This window comes from Tinamus guttatus, unplaced genomic scaffold, assembly GCF_059628265.1.
Source record: "Tinamus guttatus ecotype Peru unplaced genomic scaffold, ASM5962826v1 Tinamus_guttatus_pri_ptg000545l, whole genome shotgun sequence".
In the NCBI taxonomy this organism is placed as follows: Eukaryota; Metazoa; Chordata; class Aves; order Tinamiformes; family Tinamidae; genus Tinamus; species Tinamus guttatus.
Window position 1 is genome coordinate 148,258 of NW_028289079.1, and position 20,772 is coordinate 169,029.

General features: G+C 44.0%; 1 protein-coding gene across 1 annotated transcript; it reads right to left on the bottom strand.

Moving 5' to 3' along the window:
* Window positions 1–1,184: 1,184 nt before the first annotated feature.
* Window positions 1,185–19,084, bottom strand: LOC148592677 (structure-specific endonuclease subunit SLX4-like). The gene is made up of 14 exons (XM_088534127.1): window positions 18,715–19,084; window positions 17,498–17,755; window positions 16,494–16,668; window positions 15,654–15,863; window positions 14,577–14,791; window positions 13,154–13,467; window positions 12,013–12,292; window positions 10,978–11,066; window positions 8,808–8,954; window positions 7,857–8,032; window positions 4,568–7,002; window positions 3,070–3,208; window positions 2,074–2,586; window positions 1,185–1,500 (listed from the first exon to the last, which is right to left on the bottom strand). Exons 1-14 carry the CDS (start codon window positions 19,082–19,084, stop codon window positions 1,185–1,187), a joined length of 5,637 nt encoding a protein of 1,878 aa, XP_088390253.1.
* Between the last annotated feature and the right edge of the window lie 1,688 nt (window positions 19,085–20,772).

Consider the following 20,772-nt stretch of genomic DNA (forward strand, 5'->3'; position numbering starts at 1 on the left):
CTTTTTCTGCAAGGAAGTCTTCCCCATCTCTCATTCTGGCTGACCAAAACACCTTCCCCAGCCTTACCTGGAGTCTCTCCTACCTTGGTGCTCTCCATCTCAAACAAACCTGGTGATCTTCCTCTCTCCAGCCACTGCGCAGCAATCCCTTGTTCCAGCTCTCCTTGCTGCTGGGCCCCTGTGCCACGACTCACCTTGTCCTTCCGTCCTCTGCTGAGGACCCTTCCAGCCAGAGCGCTCACTGTGGAGCCACTACTGCTCCCAGCTAGACCCAGGACTGCTGCTTAGGCTGCCCCGGGCCTTCCTAAGGCATTACCTGTTACAGTTTATCATCAAGATCTTATTCTGTTTATTTATATAAATTAAATAAAAAGGCTATAATATATCAAAAATATAAATAATTTCCAGAATACATAAATACGTTACAAAAGTGGCTCCTTTTTTTAAAAAAATAACAATGTGTCCTTTTTGCCAAGACCTTTTCAGATCCAAAGCTCTCAAAACACATCAAAGTCAGAAGAGCTCACAAAATACATATAAAAGATGACCTTTTAGGGTCCAGGAGTTTGTCCAAGAGTTCCAGATGATGTTCACAACTTCTTTTACAATAGGTTTAAGAAGAGACTGTTCAAGGAAGAGATTTAATCACTATAATACCATCTCCTTAAAAAAACAAAACCAAAAAACCCCACCTCTGTCAAGGATGTGCTCTGATCGGACTACAAAGACAAGGTAACACAGCCCTCAGAAAATGGAGCAGATTATATCTTGGAGATCCCAGCACGCCAATACCTGCTACATGCTGGACACACACAGCGGAATGTTGGAATCCAGGCTTTCACACAATTGCTGGTGTTAGAGGACACTGCAAAGCCATGAGAAATAGTTTAGAAGAACAGCTGCACACAGATTGAGGAGTTTTACCAGAGACCACCAAATTAACCAAGGACAGCAAAGGCCTCTTATTTCCACAATGTCCCCTGCGTAGCAATCAGTAGGGCCGCTCAAATACCGAATAAATAACTACTTGGAGAGTCTGAAGATTCAGGAAAAAAGATCTTATTAGGGAACTAAAACTTATTAGGAAAAAATGGAAAGCAAAGATAAAGAGGAGAAGAAGCAGGGGAGTGCACCAACAGGAGGGATCTTTGCAGCTGCCGCTGGAAATGGGAGAGAGGCTCCATTCAGTAGCGTTTCCTCTGTCTTCCGTTCCCCTTGCCTTTGGCTTCCTTCTCCTTCTGCTCTGCAGCCGTGGTGAAGGTGATACAGTAAGCATCTAGAAAATCCATCAGCTTTGCCTTGGAAATCTTCATGCCGTTTGCTTTCAGCTCTCGGTGCAGTGCAGCCAGCTCAATTGGCTCGTAAAAGAGGACCTTGTGGTACAGGACTGAATTTGAAATGATGCAGTTTCCCACTGCATCCAGTGTATCTGCTTCCTGGGCTGCTGTCTGAGAAGCTGGGAGCTCCTCTTCCTCATCTTCGGATATATTGCTACAAGAACTAAAAGTGAGAAAAAGTGCAAAAAACAATCAAGGAAACAACCGGTCATCAAGGGCACACTCAGAGATGCCCAAGTCCCTGGCTGCCAACCCTTGCAATGCCCTGTGTAGGATCTCCGACACCAGCAATTGCCAAAGGGAGGGAGGCAGAACACGCCACGTGTTCTGCAAACCTGCACATCAAGCTGTGCCGGTGCTGCGCGGCATTCCTTGCTCCTGCTGCACTACTGCTGACACACTTGCTCTGTGCAGCACCACACGCAGTGCTCACCGAGCAGCGCTCCCTGCTCCTCTTGCAGGCTCTCACTCAACCCTGCGAGGCTCCTTGCAGTGCCAGCTTTGAGCTCTGCCCATGTGCATTTTCACCCGTGAGCATTTCTGTGCTCTCAGAATAGCTCACTAGCAATTAGACTGAAACGTACAACAGAAGAACTTACTTCAAGTGACAAAAGCTCAGGGAAGCTGGCTACAGTACAGATCCCCTGTATTCTGCATTGACACTTATATTTCCCATTTTCCCAGCTCATCTCTGTGCCGCACAGTAGACTCCTTCGTTAGTATTTTGTTCCCCTACCTCTGTATACCAGTAGAGACGTCACTGCCATCCAGCGAGGATGAAGATTCCTGAGAATATGAAGATTCCTGAGATGATGAGAGCATCAGCTCCTCCTTATCAGCTACCAGAGAGCCCCTCTCTGGAGATACAGTTGGTGTGTTCTGCTCCCTGGTTCCTCTGGGCTGATACATCCTTTCATTTCCTTTCTCAGCTGCTGCACAGCCTGTTGCAGGGGGTGTGACCAAACCCTCGCCCCCAGCACCCTGCCCAGCGAGTGCTGAAGAAGCCTTAACAACCTGCTGCTTTTTTCTCACGGTTTCTGAGATTTTGGCACGTTTCCCACCAGCATGCCCGTTAGCCTTCAGCTGCCTACGGCGCTTGGCTGGAGGCCTCTGTGGGGGAAGCTGGGAGGATGGGATATCATCCTCTGTGTCAGTATCCACATCCGTATCCACGTCCTGGTGAGTATACTGGAATATGGCCTTCAACTTTAACACCATCTGGCGTTTTGGGAAAGGACGAACTCCAAATCTGAAAGAGAAAGGTAGGACTTAAGCCTAAGATAATGCTGCGCCTTCCACTGCTATAGCTCAGCAATGTGACCAGGCCAGGAAGCTCAGTGGCCAGCTGGAAGAGCATGACATTGGAAAACCATCAAGTTTTCCCCTTTAGCACAGTAGCTGCCTTTCACACCACCTACCAGCAGGTTTCTCACAGAATCACAGAATGGTTGGGGTTGGAAGGGACCTCTCGAAATCATCTAGTCCAACCCCCCTGCTCCAGCAGGGACACCTAGAACATGTGACACAGGGTGACATCCAGGCGGGTTTGGAAGATCTCCAGGGGAGGAGACTCCACAACCTCTCTGGGCAGCCTGTTCCAGGGCTGTGACACCCAAACAGTAAAGAAGTTCTTCCTCATATGGAGATGGAACTTCCATGTATTTTTTCTGCTCATAAAGAGATGTACTTGTACTTTTTTTTTTCTAGATATACTTGTAGAAGCAGTGCTAACCTGCTCAACTCCCTCTTCAGTTCTGGGGTCTTCATAAGGGAGTAAGCTGGCATTGGTGTCATAGGAGTCTCAGGAGACTTGTCCTTCTCAGGAGACTTGTCCTTCTCAGGAGACTTGTCCTTCTCTTGACAGGCAGGTTCTGCAACAGAATGAAATTGTCATCAGAATTAGTACAGAAGGATATAGGAGGGATAATATCTTCCCCTCCTGGTGGCAGATATTTTAATGTTATCTAGTAACTGTTTAAGAAGAACTACTTGTCTGCAAGCTGCTCTACTAAATACCTTTATACCGAACAGATCAACACTTTCGTCTTCCTTGGGCCTAGGATATTTGTTTTTTATTGTCTTTAAATCAGAAAACAAATTGAGCCATATGTTAGGTCTGAATAAAAAAGCCCACTGGAGGCTTTGATAGAACTGCTGCGAGGTAATTAAAAATATATGTTTACTGAATTCTGTGAAGTGGTTCTTTCCCAAGGAAGAAAATTGCATAGGAGACTTGATGCAGAAGAAACCGAACAAGTCAAGGTTCTGGGGGCCTGAATTAGATACTGATTTAGTGATACTGATTTCCTGATACTGTGAAGCACAGTCAGTCTCAGGTCATGTTCTAAATCCTGCTTGTTAAACTAATTACTTAAGATAGTATAATTAGTAATATATCTAATAAATATTAAGGGATAAATTACTGTTCTTAGAGCTTAGATGGAAGGAACTGTCCTAGTAAGCAGCTGACCCCAGAAGGGTATGACCCCAGAGGCTAGTGTTCTCTGTGTCATCAGACATTCAAGCAGACAAGGCCCAGCTCCTGACACCACTAAGTGCAATCTGGTGGCAAAGAGCAGCTTGGCCCTTAGTCTTGTGTGCGTCCTGAAACCGCTCACTGTGTCCTCCAGTTGGGACCAGTGCTGGACACACAAAAATCTGTTGGAAGAGCCTACAATCAGCAAACAGAAGGGCAGGGCAAGTCAAAGCAAAGGCAAATCAGAAGAGCTTTGCAGGAAAATATGCAGAGAGCCTACCCGTGGGCAGGAGAGGCACCTACTTCCAGCCAACCTCTATACTCCTACCACTGGAAGCAAAGCTTACCTGATGTCTTCATGTAAATGTTAGCACATACATCAGTGATGAATGCATGAAAAACAAGACCCATTACTGCAAGGAATAATCATTCCCTAGCATGCAAAGTGAAGGCTGTTTGATTTTTTTTTCCCCTCCCAGGTAATGTCTCATCATTTCTACAATGCATACGATCACTGTCAAAGCAGCAGCATGAATGGATCACAAATGGCTACGCTCCAACTATCCCACGTATTTAGTTGCACTCCCCCACATCAGAAGCTGACTGTACCTTCTTGTGCCTGGCCCTGACTGCTTTGGATTAGAAGGCCAAAACACCCTCTCAATATAGCAGGTGAACAACAAACAGGATGATCACCTAAAATGACAACAGTTTAACCTACTTCAGTGAACTCTGTACAGATACAAGCTCTCACCGGGAGTCTTTGCAAGGTCTGTCGGACAGGCATCTGCTGAAGCTGACACCTTCTCAGTTAAAAAAAGCATCTGTGGGAATTCCTCCTCTTCACTATCCGAAACTTCCCAGAATCTGGGCTTCAGGAAACTTTGTATACTGCACTCTGATGACCATGCCTCGACAGGACTCTTTTTGAGGTGAAGCGAAGTTGTTGCTCCGTCACTAGGACTGCCCTGAAGAGGGGTACTGCCCTTCATTTCCTGGTCTCGGACCGGGCTCTCCCAGTCGAAAGCCCAAGAGATAGATCTGGGTCTGCTGCCAGGGCTGGCATTTGCCCAGCCAGCCAGGCTGGAGTTCTGGCTGTTTCCTCTCAATGGTGACGGATCCTCAGCGTGCCAGCAGTCATCAACGGAGACTGGGGGCTCATCATGAAGCGAGACACTACTGCTCAAAGAAAGACGACTTGTTTCTTCTTTCCCTTCACTGTCCTTTATCTCAACCACATTGGTATCAGTTTCATCTTCCAGTGCCTGCTCATGACATGGAGACACAGGTTTGGACACTGATGAGCTTTTGGCACATTCCCTTTCCATGCCAGTGTAGCCAAGGGAAAGATCTGAATCCCCTGGAGAAGCTAATGAGGTGTCAGTGGAATATAATTCTGTTGCTCGGCTGCTGGAAGGACTCCTTTCATCAGCCGAGTTCTCCCTAGGCAACTGTTTGTCTGACAGCGATGTTTCAGGAACTTTTATGAGGCTGAGAGCCATTTCACGGTCACTGTTACCTGCCACTAAGCTCTTGGTCTCGAGTTTAGACATCGATTGCTTTATACGGTTTATACTTGTGACACGTGTCTGCATTGCAAAATCCCTGCTTTTGGTCTGAGGTGGTGTGTCTGGCACTAGCCAGGAGCTGTCCATACCTGAAGACTCCTCGCGACTCTGCCCTTTTTCATGGCTCAGGTTCAGGCTCTGTTTGCTCTCTGTACAGGCACCTACCTGGGTGCTGGGAGGCAACTCTCTGGACATTTTTACATCATTATTTGTAAGTGATGCATCTGTAATGCGACATGAGACCTGGGATGATCTCAGCTGTATCTCAGTGACAGATGATGAGTTAGGTTTAGGTTTGGGGATCTCAGGCCCATGTGCTATGCTAGCACTTTTCAGTTGCTTGGAGATTTCCATTTCCTTCACAGGAGAGCCAGACTCTGGTAACTTCCTCTCTTGTTCTAGCTCCATTTCATCATCAGAAGATAAAACAGTAATATCAGCCTCTTTTCTGTTCTGGACTGCAACATCCGGAGTTTTTATGACAAAACTGAACAAAACTGAAGCATATTTATGCTTGTTGAAATCAGTGCAGGAAAGCTCTTCTGGAGAAATTGTGCTCTCTATGTTCCGATTTCCTGATGTAATGTCCTGCTCATTGGCTTTCTGGAAAGCTATTTTGGGAGACGGGAATGGTTTTTGATTTCTCTCTGGTGTTTTTGCTTCTCTGGGAAATTTCCTATCCGATTCTGAAGACATAAGTGAAGAACCAACAGCAGAATAAAAAGACATATAAGATTTGAGAGGAGGACTGCCACAAAAACCATCCCTGTGTGGAGAGAGGTCTTTTTGTGACTTGGAGTAAGGAAGCAAATCATTAACATCAGCATGTTTTTCGCTAACAGCCTTTCCTGACTCTTTGATAACTTCTTTCATTGGAGAAGGCTCACTGTATTCTATCTGATTTTTGGAAAATAAGCATTTATAATTTTCACGCCTATCAGTATCATTGTGCGGTGAACAGTTGGTGAATTGTTGTTCTTCCAAGCGGTCTCCCTCTCCCGTATTATGTGAAGCCTGAGACAACTTGAAATCTTTCCCACTTTCCCATCTCCTAACCCCCTTCTGAGGTTCAAACTGACAAGACTCAAAATTGATGCTTGTGGCATTCCCATTTTTGCATCCACTTGTATTCTGCATTTTGTCTTCTTCAGACAAGTCACATTTGGATGTTTCCACATCATTGTCTTCCCTCAGATGTTTGAAGTCATTGCTTATCAAGGCAGATACGGACCTTTTTGCCTCTTTTTTCTTAGTCTGCTGGTTTGCACCTTGGGCTACCTCAGTATCACTACAGATGTTGTAATCTGTGCCTTCACTCATCTCCAGTTTGTCTTGAACCATTTTTCTTTGAGTTGCAGCAAACTCATATATTTCCTCCGGCTCCTGTTTACCCACCCCGTTGTCGTCTTCCTTCTGGCATGCAGGGTTTAGCACAGCTTCTTCTTCCTCATCTTCACCCACCCACACTGAGTTCAGGAGCTCTTTGAAGTTCTCAGCTCTGTTATCATTATCTTCATCGTCTCTCGCAGAGAGGAGATCATCTTCTGGATCCACTCCAGAAGATGCCTGGCTCTCTTCAGCGCAGTCCTTACACTTGAGCACAAGTTCCCTTAAATCAAACCTGCAAGAATGTAACAGAAATGTTAATCTCCCTCAAAATTCATTCAAAATTCCAAAATGTTATAGTTGACTGATCAATCTAGTGAGTCTTGTAAAGAAAGTTAAATTTAATTTGTGAAACTGTTGTGCCAAATTAGACATGCAGTTTCAACATTAATAAAGTCAATAACAATTTCAGGTTTTCACTCCGTGTCACCATAATCTTCTCAGGTTTCACACTTATTTCCCCCATTCCAAACAATGCATCGCTGCCACTACAGAGGATAATCAGTTCTCCTTGATTAGGTATGAGTTTAACGGACTATCAACATAAAAGAGCAGATTTTTTTCCTGGTCTTTTTCAGAATTACTTTAAAAGGAGGACACCTACATTTCCAGAACTAAGTGATTTTGATCCGATAGAATGTGTTTCATCTGCTGCTGTTTCAAGTTCATTATCTAGCACATGTCTAGGATCATGACTGACATAACAAATTAGCATTGCCTGCATCCACATTCTGCAAGTCTCATTCAGATTAAGTGTGTCACTAGGGCAATGCTTTGAGAATTACACTCATCACCATTGCCACCATCAGCTGTCATTAAAGATCATGAGACAAAACTTGGCAAAAGTGTTCTAGTCATAAACCAAAAATAGAAAATCTCAAGCAGATGTAACCTGAAGAAAGATTCATGAAAAAATGAGGATAAGATGCTCGTGTGTTCATATTTCACTTAAGATGGAAGCAGAGGTACTTGCATCTCAAGTGAAATGAGTTTTGTGAAAGCCACTGAAACCACAACAGAAGGTATCAGGTTAAAGTCCATGTGGCTGAAAGCATGAGGTGACCAAAAGCACACTCATATGATACAAACCTGGTAGCCAAAGCCCTCAGCTGGGGCACGATTCTAGCAGGGATGTCAGTATAAGCAGTGTAAAGATATCGCAGGAATGCGAGGACTGCCTCTTTTGTCACATCGCTCAGCAGCACCCGGCGCGTCTGCTCGTCGTCATCGTCCTTCACCTTCACATATATCCCTTCGTCGTAAACCTGTGCAGTAAAAGGAAAGCAAACAAGGTCCACTTCCTCATAAAGGAACAACACCAGCAGTATCTGCTCTCTACCAGGCCACTAATTTTTTTTTTTTTTTTTTTTTTTGTGTCAAAGTCTGTTCCTATGGCCAGGATTTGATGCCTCAGAGGGAAGCTAAAATGACCAGAGATACAGAGCTCCCTGGGGAATAGGGAGCTCCATGCAGCTGTTAACTTGTACCCTGAAGCTTTCAAGGACCCCTCATAAATGGTCCTAAGCACCTTGAGCTGAAACTGCTGTAATCATGCATGAGGACAAAACGAATTCTACTGATTCCAGAAAGAATGACAAAACTTTGTCAAGAAGTTGGTATGGTCTGGTGGCAGCTCTGTCAGAGGGCAAGTTCCTGTCTTCAGCCCACTGCCTTTCATTGCCTTTGCAGAAAATTGCACAGGAGCAGGCTGGAAACTATATGAACCAAAATGCTTCTGGGAACACAGAAATTACTTCACTGGCCTTGCCAAAGGCACAGGTCAATGCGGCTACCTCCATAGCACCTGTGGGAGTGACAGACCTCTGTCTGGGTTAGTTACAAGCACAGCTTGTAAATACTGTCTACTCCATAATCAGCAGGTCCAGAGTGACTTGCCACTGGATCTCCAAATACTCTGTGCTTACTGTACGGCATCACTAACTCATTTGTTGTGATCAGTCTGGAATAGACGGTCAAACTCCTGTTACTGCAAAGGGGCTTTACTCGAGGGGAAGAGAAAAGTCTAACAGCAGTACTTACCAGCTGAACAGCCCGTGGACAGCGTGCATACAGCACAAACATATGGGCATAAAGGATTTCTCCAGAGTCCACTTGAAACTGGATATCACTCAAGTAGGCGTTGTTAACCATGATATTGTAATCTTCTGCCAGCATCCTGAAAGAGGACTAGAACATAGAAGGGACACAAAGACAGGAGTTGTTACAGCTGTAAGGCATTTTCCTGGCAGATAAGGAGGCAACAGCCCAGTTTGTCAGCACTGCTGTACTCTGGGTCCCAGCGTGGGTATGGCTGCCTTTGCCTTCTCAGGACTAACAGAATCCTTATCAGTGCAAGGTCTTCCATAAGAGACGTAAGCAACCTAGTCCAACACACATCTCTGGCTTTGTTTCCCTCCTTCTCCTCTCTTCAAAGCTTAGCAGCTGTGAAGAGGCAGTCACATGCTGTCTTCCACTCTACTTGTGGAACAGCCTTTTGCATTACAGCACATCATCGTCCTCGGATCTTTACCACATCATTTCCTGATGTGGCAGAGCCACTGCCTGCAGTTGGCCTCTTGCTCTGCTGTCTTCCACCATGTTTTTGAAAGCTGTAATTCCCACCTTGATGGAACTGAACTCAGTTCATAACAATTGCATAGAGCAAGAGGAATGAGGATGACCCAGGGACAAGGTAATGAGCCTTTCTTCTCTTGTTCACTGTTTTGGTCTAGCAATGACACCTGGGAAGAAACCCTCTGCAACAAGGGGGCAACACGGAATAAAAGAAATGCAGGTATCTAGTCCAAAGGAACTTGTGCACTTGTTACTGAAATCTCCTTTGAAAATTCCTTTATTTGTTTATTTATTAAGTATTTACTCTTATAATTTTAAACTCCTTTACTGAAAGTTTGGGGAAGGCTGGTTGCCCAAGCTATCTGTGACTAGTTTAATGTCTGGCACTACCCCTACTACAAACCCATACAAGGCAATCTTCTAAAGACTCAGACTCCCTAGGTAGCAGTGTTGCTTCTGGAGGTGGCCAGTGCTTCAGAGAAGCGTGAAATACCTGCAGCCCATGGTTGAGGGAGGCTGCCTGACTGTAAGTAGAAAGCAGCTTTACCTGAGACACTAATTGTTGACCTTGTAATTTCTGACCCTAGCGCAGACTGGAAGAAAGGCAAGTTTTATCCAACTCCATGAGATGTAGTTCCACCAGAAACAGCAGAGCTCTTTATTTTATTAGCAGCTTTCTAGGTTAGTTCAGTGGGAACTCAACCTCTCTACTTGCTTCAGTGTGTTTGCAAGGAGCCAATACCAGTTAGCATGGAAACGGCAGCACACGCTGTGCCATTTCTTCCAGGCTTCACAGGTGGGCTAGAGGAGACTCTGCACGTCATGGACTGCTCTCCAAGGGCAAGACAGGAAGCTCAGTCTGGAAACCTGTTAGGTGTTTCTTGCTCTCTTTTTCTTGGCAGGTAGGACACCTGCAAGACGGTACCCCGAGAAGGCAGGCACTGCTTTCCAGGCAGGAAGCCCAGAACAGCCTTCCTGCTGACACTAAAATTATGACTCGAAAATGGGGAAATTAAGTAAGAACAGAAATATTCTGGCTGCACCATTCTCTGTGCAAAAGAAAGACTGGAAAGGAAGATAAGAGGAGAGGCATTGACAAAGTTCTGGTCAGAACCATGCAAAATGGGTGCGTACATGAGCCTGGATGAAACCCCAGACAGTTCTGTCTCTCCTGGTCTCCAGGAAGTGTGGCCTGTGTCATCTAGGCTGGGCATCAAAGCAGAGTACTACCTAAGTGCTGAGCAGATACATCCCTAGTAACTACCCCCAAATACTCTATGCACTACAGCCTCAATATTTAACCTGGTTCTCTTTGTGTAAATTATGCACAAATTTGCTTTATGTTACCTGTTATTTTAAATTAAGTAGGACAAACACTCTGAAACACCCACAAGCCTGCCTGTGGGCATCAATGAAACATCACGTATTTGGACTTCAGCTTTGCCTAGGATGATTCCTGTGAGTGACTGTAATGCTTAAACATCTCTGTTTCTGTGAAAATGAATGGGAAATACTCCATACTTCTGGAAATTAATCAAATAGGAGAGGCTTTTTTTTTTTTTTAACAAATAAACAATACAAAAATACAGTGCAAATAAACAATACAAAAAAGGGGAAAAATAACATTTGTCCTTACATTTATATCGTTGCTTCTCGGAAATCTCTTCTCTATGGGTAGAGGGGCAAAGCCACTTAGTGAAGAATCACTGGAAGTCAATTCTTTTCCTCAAAGAAGAAAAGGCACATCTCAAGTCATGTACAACCTTCTTGTAAGACAGAACGAAGTGGCAACTCTTAACTGCCATTTCTTCCTTGCCATGACAACTCCCCAAGAGACTCCTGTCCCAGGCTGACATTTCTGAGCTGAATGGTTCAGCCTCCCCCTCTTGGCTTTATCAGATGCATTTGGTTTTCTTGGCATATGACCAGCAGCCATTTGCTGCAGCTTAATAGGAGAACTGAGGGAATTTTACCCAAGTCAAGTACAAAGCAGAGAGACATTAGATTTAGCAACCATAGTCTTCACTGATGAGTGAACAGGAGACCCACAGTGCATATATTATGCTAAATGGTTGGACAATTTTAAGGCTACCATTGGTCTTGGAATGTGCCGTTGTGCAATGCACACCACTGTAACCAGGGAAGTTAGAGCTGCTCTTGAAGGAATTCTAGGTGGTGTACTTTTTTCAGCCTGTACAGATCAACTTCAGGGACTGTGTATCCATGTACCAACACAACATCATCTCTTACGCTCTTCTTTCACCAGGTCTTCTCCTGGTGAAACCTCGTAAGACAGTGCTGTCGGCAAAAGCCACTAGGCAGAAAAGAGCATATATTTTTGGGATATATTTTTGCCTCACTATTGGCCGTGTCTGGGCCCCCGGCTGGCAGAAATGCATCTGACACCTTTAAAGGATTTTTAAAATAAAATTTAGAAGCTGCTGTCTAAGAGGAGCTCTTCTTAAATATTGGGATCTATGAATCATTTCAGAAATGTCAACTTGATTGTACCTAAAGCCTACTACAGAACAATGCCCCCAAATATCACCCCCTGGATCAACAATATCATCTTGCGGCTGCTGCCACTGCTCTCCAAGTTCAGTATGGCTAAACGTGGCTCCTCATAGCTGATGACACCAGAGAGGAGGCTCATGAGGCTGCCAGAACTTACTTGGCTGCTCTACTTCCTGAGCGTCGTTAAGCTCAAGCCTCCACTGAGTTTGTGCTTCCATGGCCAACTCAATCAGTTGCTGCAGAGTCTGAACATGAACCTTCTCGCCCTGAGACGAAATCTGTCCAGCCTGTTCAGAGCCGGAGTCGGCTTCATCAGCAGCTTTTTCTCCAGTCTCTGGAGAAGCAGGATAATGAGGACTGAGATCAGGCTGAAGTTGCTGAGATACTTCTGGTTGATCAGATCCCACTGATGGCAGAGAAGTCTCTGACTTACAAATCTGATCAAAGGAGAGAAAAAAAAAGACATCAATAAATTAATTTTGTATGTATTTGCAGAGTTCAGAGTACAGTCTCTGAATTGATCTCTAGTTCACACTTTCAAAATATCTTAATAAATATTAATAAAATACTTTGAGCGATCCCCAGATGCATACTTGCTCTCCAAGAAGATAGTGCTATAAGGCGACAGACTAAAAGGTCCTGTCTGTTTCTGTAGGCAGCATTTATAAAACTACAGAAAAACGAGAGGCAAGACATCTGGATAATAACAGAGTGAGACCGCCCGGTTTAAAACTGGATCACAGTCCTGCATGCAGCTTCAGGCAGTGGGATACATGGGGAAAGCCTGAAATGCAAACGCTTCAGTTTACAACCCTAGGAGTGCCCACCCCCTCCTCAGTGTAACACACAAGCATCCATCTTCAGTGTGAACTTTCCACACTGTTCCTTGCTGCCTTGATACAAAACATGAGTAAAGAAAGAGAAAGGCTCTGATTATAATCAGTCAGAGAAAAGTATCAAGAAGGAACACAAGAGTCAGGCTACTGTAAAAATAGCTAAGCTAGTGGCAAAATGAAGAGGCTCAAGCCCTCTCACTCAGTGCTCTGCTCCCATTTCTTTTGTCTTCCAAAAGCCCAAAGAACAGCATGGCAACACAAGCCTCAGCCTCCTGTCCAAAAGGGAGAAGTGAAAGTTCAAGATCACCAAACCTACTTGTGTGAGACCAGGGGACAGTTGTGCAGGAGCAGAGAGCATGCAGAGCATGGGGTGACTCACTTAAATGGCAGAAAAGAGAAGGGCTACAGAGCAAGTAAACTGTGGCACACAAATACCAGAGGAAGGAGAAAAGAGCATCCCACCTGCACAGTTATGCAAGGTACGATTGGAGGGGTCAGTTCAGCAGTGTAGAATGATTCAGGGTCGCAGGGCCCTGTTAGAGCACTGCTGTTCCATAAAGGGCAGTCCTTGTTTCTGGGCGATGGCATGAGCCAGTCTGTTTTCTCAGATCCATCCTCCAAAATCCTACTGGTGGGAAGCCGAGGAGTGGGAGGGAATTCCATCTCTTGTGTAAGCACCATGGCGGCTCGCTCTTCAGTCCTTTTGCGGGCTGTCTCTGGATCCCGCAGCAGTAACGGTGGAGGAGTAGTTGGGCCTCTTTTACGTGTTCTTTTCTCTTTAAAAAGAAAAGCAAAAGAAACCCAAATAAATGAACAGCTGAACACATAAGCAGAGGAACTGAACCTGCCAGCTTTTTCAAGTGTTGCAGTTGGCAATGATCAAAATGCAACTACAGCAGAACACAAGATTTCTGCAATAAGTCCCAAGTCTCCCGTTACTTCTGCCAGAGAAACAAACCTTCAGGGAAGACTTATTCGTGCACACATGGTCCTGCTGGGCTGAGCTGTCAAATCAGATCACTATGAAAGCAACTGATACCTATGTGCAGGCTACCTTCCAGACCCTTTGAACAGTGACCGTACAGTGCTTTTGGCTAGTTACCAGCGCTTCACTCAAAAAAGAGAGAGAGAGAGAGAAGAAAAAAGACTCCAAAGCCATGAAGGACTGCTTTTGGTGCATCTTGATCACTGGTGATGGTCACTCATGTCAAACCACAGCACATATGAATCCTGCACAGCTATCATTTGTCAGGTCTGTTTCTCAGGTCTGTTTCTTTACTGCCTTTGACTTACTAATTCCCAATATAATTGGCAGTGGTTATCAGCAGGAAGAGATTGAGGAGAGCCACGAAGAGCAAAGTGTCTCCTATGTGCAGAACTCAACCTTCCCCCAGGGCAACTGGCTTCTTTTCTGACCATTTTTGTGCATTTAAATAGCAAACCACAGGTTCAACGTGTGTAGTTGTATGCACATATACTTCAGAAAGAAAGCAGAGCAAGGAGAGAAGGATGAAAAAGTTGCATAATCAAGGGTATGGGACAGTGAATAAGAAAAATGCACTGCAAAAAAAATAACAATGGTCTTTTCATGTTTTCCCTTTGGGATTTATTAAAAAAACAACTCATCTTAAAAACATTCTATAGTTTTGAAACAATCAACCAGTGAAATAAATATAAGACTCAGAATGGATTTCAGTGAAACATCCTGCAGCCTCCCTTGGCTATCTGTATGTGGATACTTTGCATTACTCCATCTCGGACAACTTAAATGAAACAGAAGTGTGCTTGTCATCCCCTATGCCCAACAGAAAAGTTGGTAGTGAAGAGCAGGCTGTTACATCACTCCTCCAATAGTATAGCCTGAGACACTCACGGTGACACATACCTGATCCAGGCTTCCATTTGATTGGCAAGGCAGCCACGGGTTTCATATTTGCAGCTACTGCTGCTTGTTCACGCTTTTCTTGCTCCAAGAGAGAGCGTGACATTGCCATAGCAACCTGCAGATCTTCATCCTGAGGTTCCATTTTGATCCTCTTTTTCATTTCCTTTGAGTCATCTCCGGAGAACTCTTTGCGCTTTGATATGTTTGGTTGATTGCTGAAATGTAAGAATGCAGCAGAAAGCCCAAGTTAACCTAACATAACTGGATCAGAGACAAGAAACCCTGAGCACTTCAGACCAGCTGCCCCACTTCCTCAGAGAGATTCCCATATCCAGAATAATAAGAAAGCATCAACAGTAGTTTTTTCTGTGGAGGAAAGAAAAGGATTTCTTATCATGCGTGGAATTCACAGCAATTTGGAGAAAATCTTATTTTGGAAAGGTAAACATAAGACTGCAGCACTGACAAACTGCCTTTTTTTTTTTTTTTTTTTTTTTTTTGCAAGGGCAGGAATGGCCTTAACCATCTGCTATCTCAAACCTAAACTTTGTATCAAAGGGCAAAAATCAGGTTGAAGTCAAGAAGACCGTCACCAAAACCGTTCTGCCAATCTTACACTTCCACAGTAAACAAGCAATGGCCTTTCCTCAGCACAATAAGACTTAAAAGTCCTTTGGATACATTTCAGGCAGGCACCACTCGCTATACTCTGAACATGTTGCTCAAATCCCAAAGAGCAGATACATCTCTGCACCCAGCACAATTCAAAACAGCCTGTATGTTTCCTCCTTGACTCTGTGGATAAGGCCCATGTATCCAGGACAGCAACGAGCCGAAAAGCTGAGGCCTTGGAAACACAGATACTCCGAAGAGACTGTATGCTCATATAGCATGTTCTGCTTAATAAGCTCAACCACGCTATTCAGCTTTATTACATAATTACCTCTCAGAGCATAAATATTTCTGACAAATTAGTGTAAGATTATTTACTTCCCATTTTGCTCCTGTCTCCTGACTCATAGTCATCCACCACCTGATCACTTTTGAAGGAAAGCAAGATTTTCACCAAAATCTTACCTGGGATACTTAGGAGAGGCAACTCCAAACTGAGACACCTGCAGTGCCTGAAGCAGCATTTTAGGAGGAACATCCATCTTCACAGCACAGCGTTTCAAGTGAGTAGTTTGGCTCTCGGAAGTTTGGAAATGTTTGCCACAGCTGAGACAATCAGGGATTGCTGATTTGCTGGAGGAGGAGATCTCTGCTGCCTCCATCTCATCCAGACACCTGGAGGATGATGGACATGACATGACATGACATGACATGACATGCTCTTTTTGAACCTTGCCTCCTGAAATGCTGTAATTGAGCAACTCCAACTACTTAAGCAAGCTGTTTACAATACTTTCTTTACAGAGAAGCACAGACTTTTCATTTATAAAGAGCTAGCTGTATGTAATGTTTTAACAGTATTTGATATTTACCACTAAGGAAACTGTTATAGAGTGCTGGCATCAATTTAAGCCCACACCATTCTGACAAAAGAAAACACAAGGATCCTTCCCTTAGCCTTCCACTCTCATTACCTGTGGAAAGCAAAGGTCTATAGTGCATATATATAGTATTTACAAAGGTATATAGTGCATAGTTTTACAAAAGTATATAGTGCATAGTCTATGTATTTATTCATCTTGCAAAACAGTATCACATCTTTCCTTCAGCGAATAGCTCAGATTTGCAAACAGCTGACATACCAAATGTTCTTAGGAAATCATTATTTAATTGAATAAATGGTGTTGAAATGGGCTGATTTTGAAATGGACACTAATGGGTAGCTTTGCTACCTAGTCTGCAATTACATCTTCTCTAAGGCACTGCTGCTGAAAGCCACACTGGCCTTTCATGCTAGTGCTTCACCTATTAACGTGCTGCCCCCGTCGTGTTATGTTCATGGCTGAAAGATCCTTCTGGCAGATCTGACAAAAAAACAAGCCCTTCTCCTCTAGGCTTTCCGGGACTTCCTCCTTGATCTTCTGCTGAAGGGCAAAAGCCAAAGCACCATTGCCCTTTGTGGATGGAAGATCGTGGGTAACTGGCACAGAAGGGAGAGATGATAGAGTTAAACATCTTGTAGTGAAAGGCATGAAATTGTTACATTTGTCATGATTATTTTATTAACTTAAAAAACCCCTGCAATCTTCCTGTTGCATCTTCACATCTCATTTCTCACAAGGGAATGCACAAACAGTACAGGAGAGCACTACCCCAGGAGTGGAAGGTGGCAATTGGTTCATCGCACATTATGTATCAGAACCAAAAGGAGAGTTATGTTTTAGATGAAGTTTCTGGGAGAACATGGGGCCTTAAACATTACATATTAAACACAGGAAATTCTCATGTCCATAGAGAACCAGCAGGGCCTTGACTTTTAAAGGGGCCTTGACTTTTAAAGCACCAAAACACCAAAAAAGTGCTATGAATTCAAATTGCTACGGATTCAATTCATCTGCATAGAACATCCTATTTTGTAAGTGCTCAGAGATTTACAGAAGACACGGAGTAACTAAGGTCATATTTATATGAGCTACACAATATTGCCCCTGAGAAGAACGACTGGATTTACTGATGCTCTTAGAATCTCAACCTGTTTCCAGAAAGTAAATTCTCTCTCCAGAACTTAACATAAAATCAAATTTCAGCCTCACAAAAGATCTAGGAGAAAAGTATAGAGATCAATACACATTTATCAATAGAGAAAGCAAGTTCTCAGACATGTGGAGCAATTTATTCAGCATCACACAAGCCACCTGTCCAGCTGTGAACAAAGCCCAGGAATCCAGACTGCTGCTCATGCAATCACCCTAAGCAGCCCTCAGCACTCTCCATGCACACACAGGAGCTAAATAACAGCAGAAACGTACCTTTTTCCGGGTTCTCTTCCTCGCTTTCATCAGAGGAATTCCTGCTAGCTGCAGCCTTTGGCAAGCTATCGCCCAGGCTATGTTTTAGCTGCTCAGGTGCCACTCTCTTGAACTGCTGCATTCCCTCCACCGCCAGCTTTGCTGCCCGCACCTTCGACCCAGGCAGCAGTGGTGTCTTCAAGGTGTCTGAAGAGCAGGTCTCTGGTTGTGAAGGACGGAAGGATAGTGTAGTCTGGGAACAGTCACTCGGAGCATTCACTGAAGGGGACAAAGCACAGTTTCCCAGTCAGAATTAAACAGGTAACTGAGCTGCCCAGGGAGCTCTTGGGAAGCTTCCCAAAACAGCAACCTGAGATAGTCAAAAAAAATGAACACTAGCACTGGAACAGGCTGCCCAGAGAGGTTGTGGAGTCTCCTTCTCTGGAGATCTTCAAAACCCGCTTGGATGCAGTCCTGTGCCACGTGCTTTAGGTGTCCCTGCGTATGCAGGGGGGTTGGACTAGATGATCTCTAGAGGTCCCTTCCAACCCTAAGCATTCTATGATTCTATGATTCTATGTTTCTACTCTGATCTTCAAGCCCTATCCATGGTTCGGACTTTCAGGCTCAGAACCAAGCAACAGGTGTTCCTAAGGAGGGGTGGTAACGAGCAGCAGGCTAACAGCTCAGTGTATCTCTGCTCTGCTTTGAGGCAACCTGTGAGATCAGACCAAAGATCTCACCAGCCCAGTTTCTGAGTGCAGTCAGTAGTAGATAATTACAAAAGGGTATCAGGCAGAACAAGTACAAAATAATCCTTCTCCTGGTTGACCTTAGCTGTCAGTTTAAGGATTTCATGCACTGGTGACTGCCTTCTGGTCATCATATTTAGTCATCACTGAAAGACCAATCCTTCATGAATTAACCCAGAACCTTTCTTAATTTATTTTTTTGGCCTTGGTGACAGTCAATGGCAACATAATTCAACATTCAATACAATAACACACTGTGAAAAAACACTTTGATATAATCTAAACTTGCTTCTTGATGATTTGAGGGATGATTTACATTCTGAAGTCGCAAAAAAAAAGGTAATGACTCCCTCATATATCACTCAGCACTTAGGTTTCACCTTACTGAAGAACTGCATACCTCCTCCAGACTTCTAAAGAGCTCTACTGAACTGAGTCTTTTCAGTACTAGCCTATTTTCTGTCTGAAAGATTTCGGTGCACGCACCTGTCAGATTCCTCTTGGTAGAGTAACTGGTCACTGTGCGCAGCTGGCTGTCAGGGAAAGCGCTTCTCCTGTCTTCTTGTGACGTCCCACCACTACTGCAGGGCACAGCATCATCGTCTTCTTCACGCATCCCTGTCGGCACCTTAGAACCCAAATTTTGTGGCAAATCTTTCCCCTTCACTACTGGAGAGCAATGATCGATTTGGCTCCCAGGAACAGATCTGCCTGTTGTAGTGGTCTTTATCCATTTCTGAACCTTCTTTGTTGCCTCAGTATCCTCAGCTTTCTCCTCAGTATCCTCAGCTTTCTTCTTTGCCCTACCGACAATTTTTGCCCACACTACTTTAAATTCATTGTCCTCTTCATCCATGGTGCTGCAGGCTGCAGTAATGCTGCCTAGCAGCGCTACAGGGAAAGATCTCAGGAACAGTCAGGGCTGCGTCTTCTCTGGCTCGCCGCCTTCATTCTTCAGACGCCAGCACTTCTCCACTGTTCCAACGGTGGACTTTCCTCTGTGATTAATTCATCTGCACAGAATATATTATAGCATTTAGTGCAGCACATTCTCCAAGGACCCTGCTTATTTTCACTCAGCACAGTGATGACTTTCTTGTTCAGAGGATTTTGGAATGGAAGTGAAGCATTTCAATCTGCCCAAAGCATGTGTAGGATCTTCATGGTACGCTAGAGGGCTTCAGAAAGATTTACTGAAGCCCTTTAATGGAAAAACCACTAAAAGGTGGATATGTAAGATGGTATACGCAGATGCAGTGTGAAACAGGCCTCTGGTACCAATTTGAAAGAGGACATTCTTTGAAGACTCTTCTTTGAAGGAGAAGAGATTCTCATATAAAATATTGCAGCACATAAGTATAATAGCACATATTGACCCAAAACACTAATACTGTACTTTCCGCACAGACAGACACAGGCCACATTCAAAAGCATGCTGACTTCTCCTTTGAGGTCAGAATCCTGCCTGGAGCTCAGAATTTGAGATGTCCCACTTGTATATGCATCCATATCTACATTTATATAACACAGCAAAAATGAATGTATTCACTCCCATAAGGTGGGGAGGAAAGACTGTCACTCGGAGTGCAAAATTTCATTTTGTGACACAGCATATTTAAAGAAGAGAGCCTGTCCCCATGCTGAAAAGCAGCTAGCAGAGTAAGGCTTGGCAGTGCTTGGCCTTGCAGAAGAGTTTCTCGGACAGATGAGAGAGCACATCTAACAAATGTGCCCACCCTTCTTTCACCTCTGAGTTCTTACCTCCTCCTTTGGCTACTCAGTAGACACTGACCATGTTTCATAAACTGTTGTCAAATATACCAGAAAAAAGTATTGTCTCTTTCTTAGCTGGTTTAAATTAGCTTCTTAAACTAACTTAAAAAAAACTGATTTAACTAAGTTTCTTAAACTTTCTCTACAGTAAGAATAACAGTGCTAGCTAGTGATTTCTTGGAACAGCAATAGGTACAACAACATCCATATGGAAATGCCATCAATCCCTGAGCAACACTAGAACTAGATTTCTATTCTTAGACATTTTGATTGTCCTCTTCTTCCTAGCCATATGTTCACTACGGTTCTGGCTATTTTAATGGAGCTTTTATATTGACTCCCAAATCCATTTCTTTCAAAACTTAAACAGAGTGTTTCATTTGGAATGGCAGCAGCTGTGGTTCAGTTTCTCCAATAAAGCTCTGGGCACCAAAAGACTCAAAATGCAGGAAGAACACAAGCAGGATTGTTTTCTCAAATGGCTTGGCTGCAGCCATGCAAGGCTAAGGAATGCTGGTTACACATTTTCACAGGTCAGCCTTTCCTATAAGCAATTACAGATGTTAATGGATTTATCTATTTTAAATTCCACCTCCCAAACCTGCAGAGGACTTTGCTGTGAGTCTTAGATCATTTCCTGAGAGAGAAATTGACATTTTCTGTAACTAGTTCATAAATTTATTTTTTTCAGACAGAATCTTGGAGTAGTTATCACTACAAATTGACCTTTTTTTTTTTTTTTTCCTAAGTAGGAGGAGGCACACAGAGAAT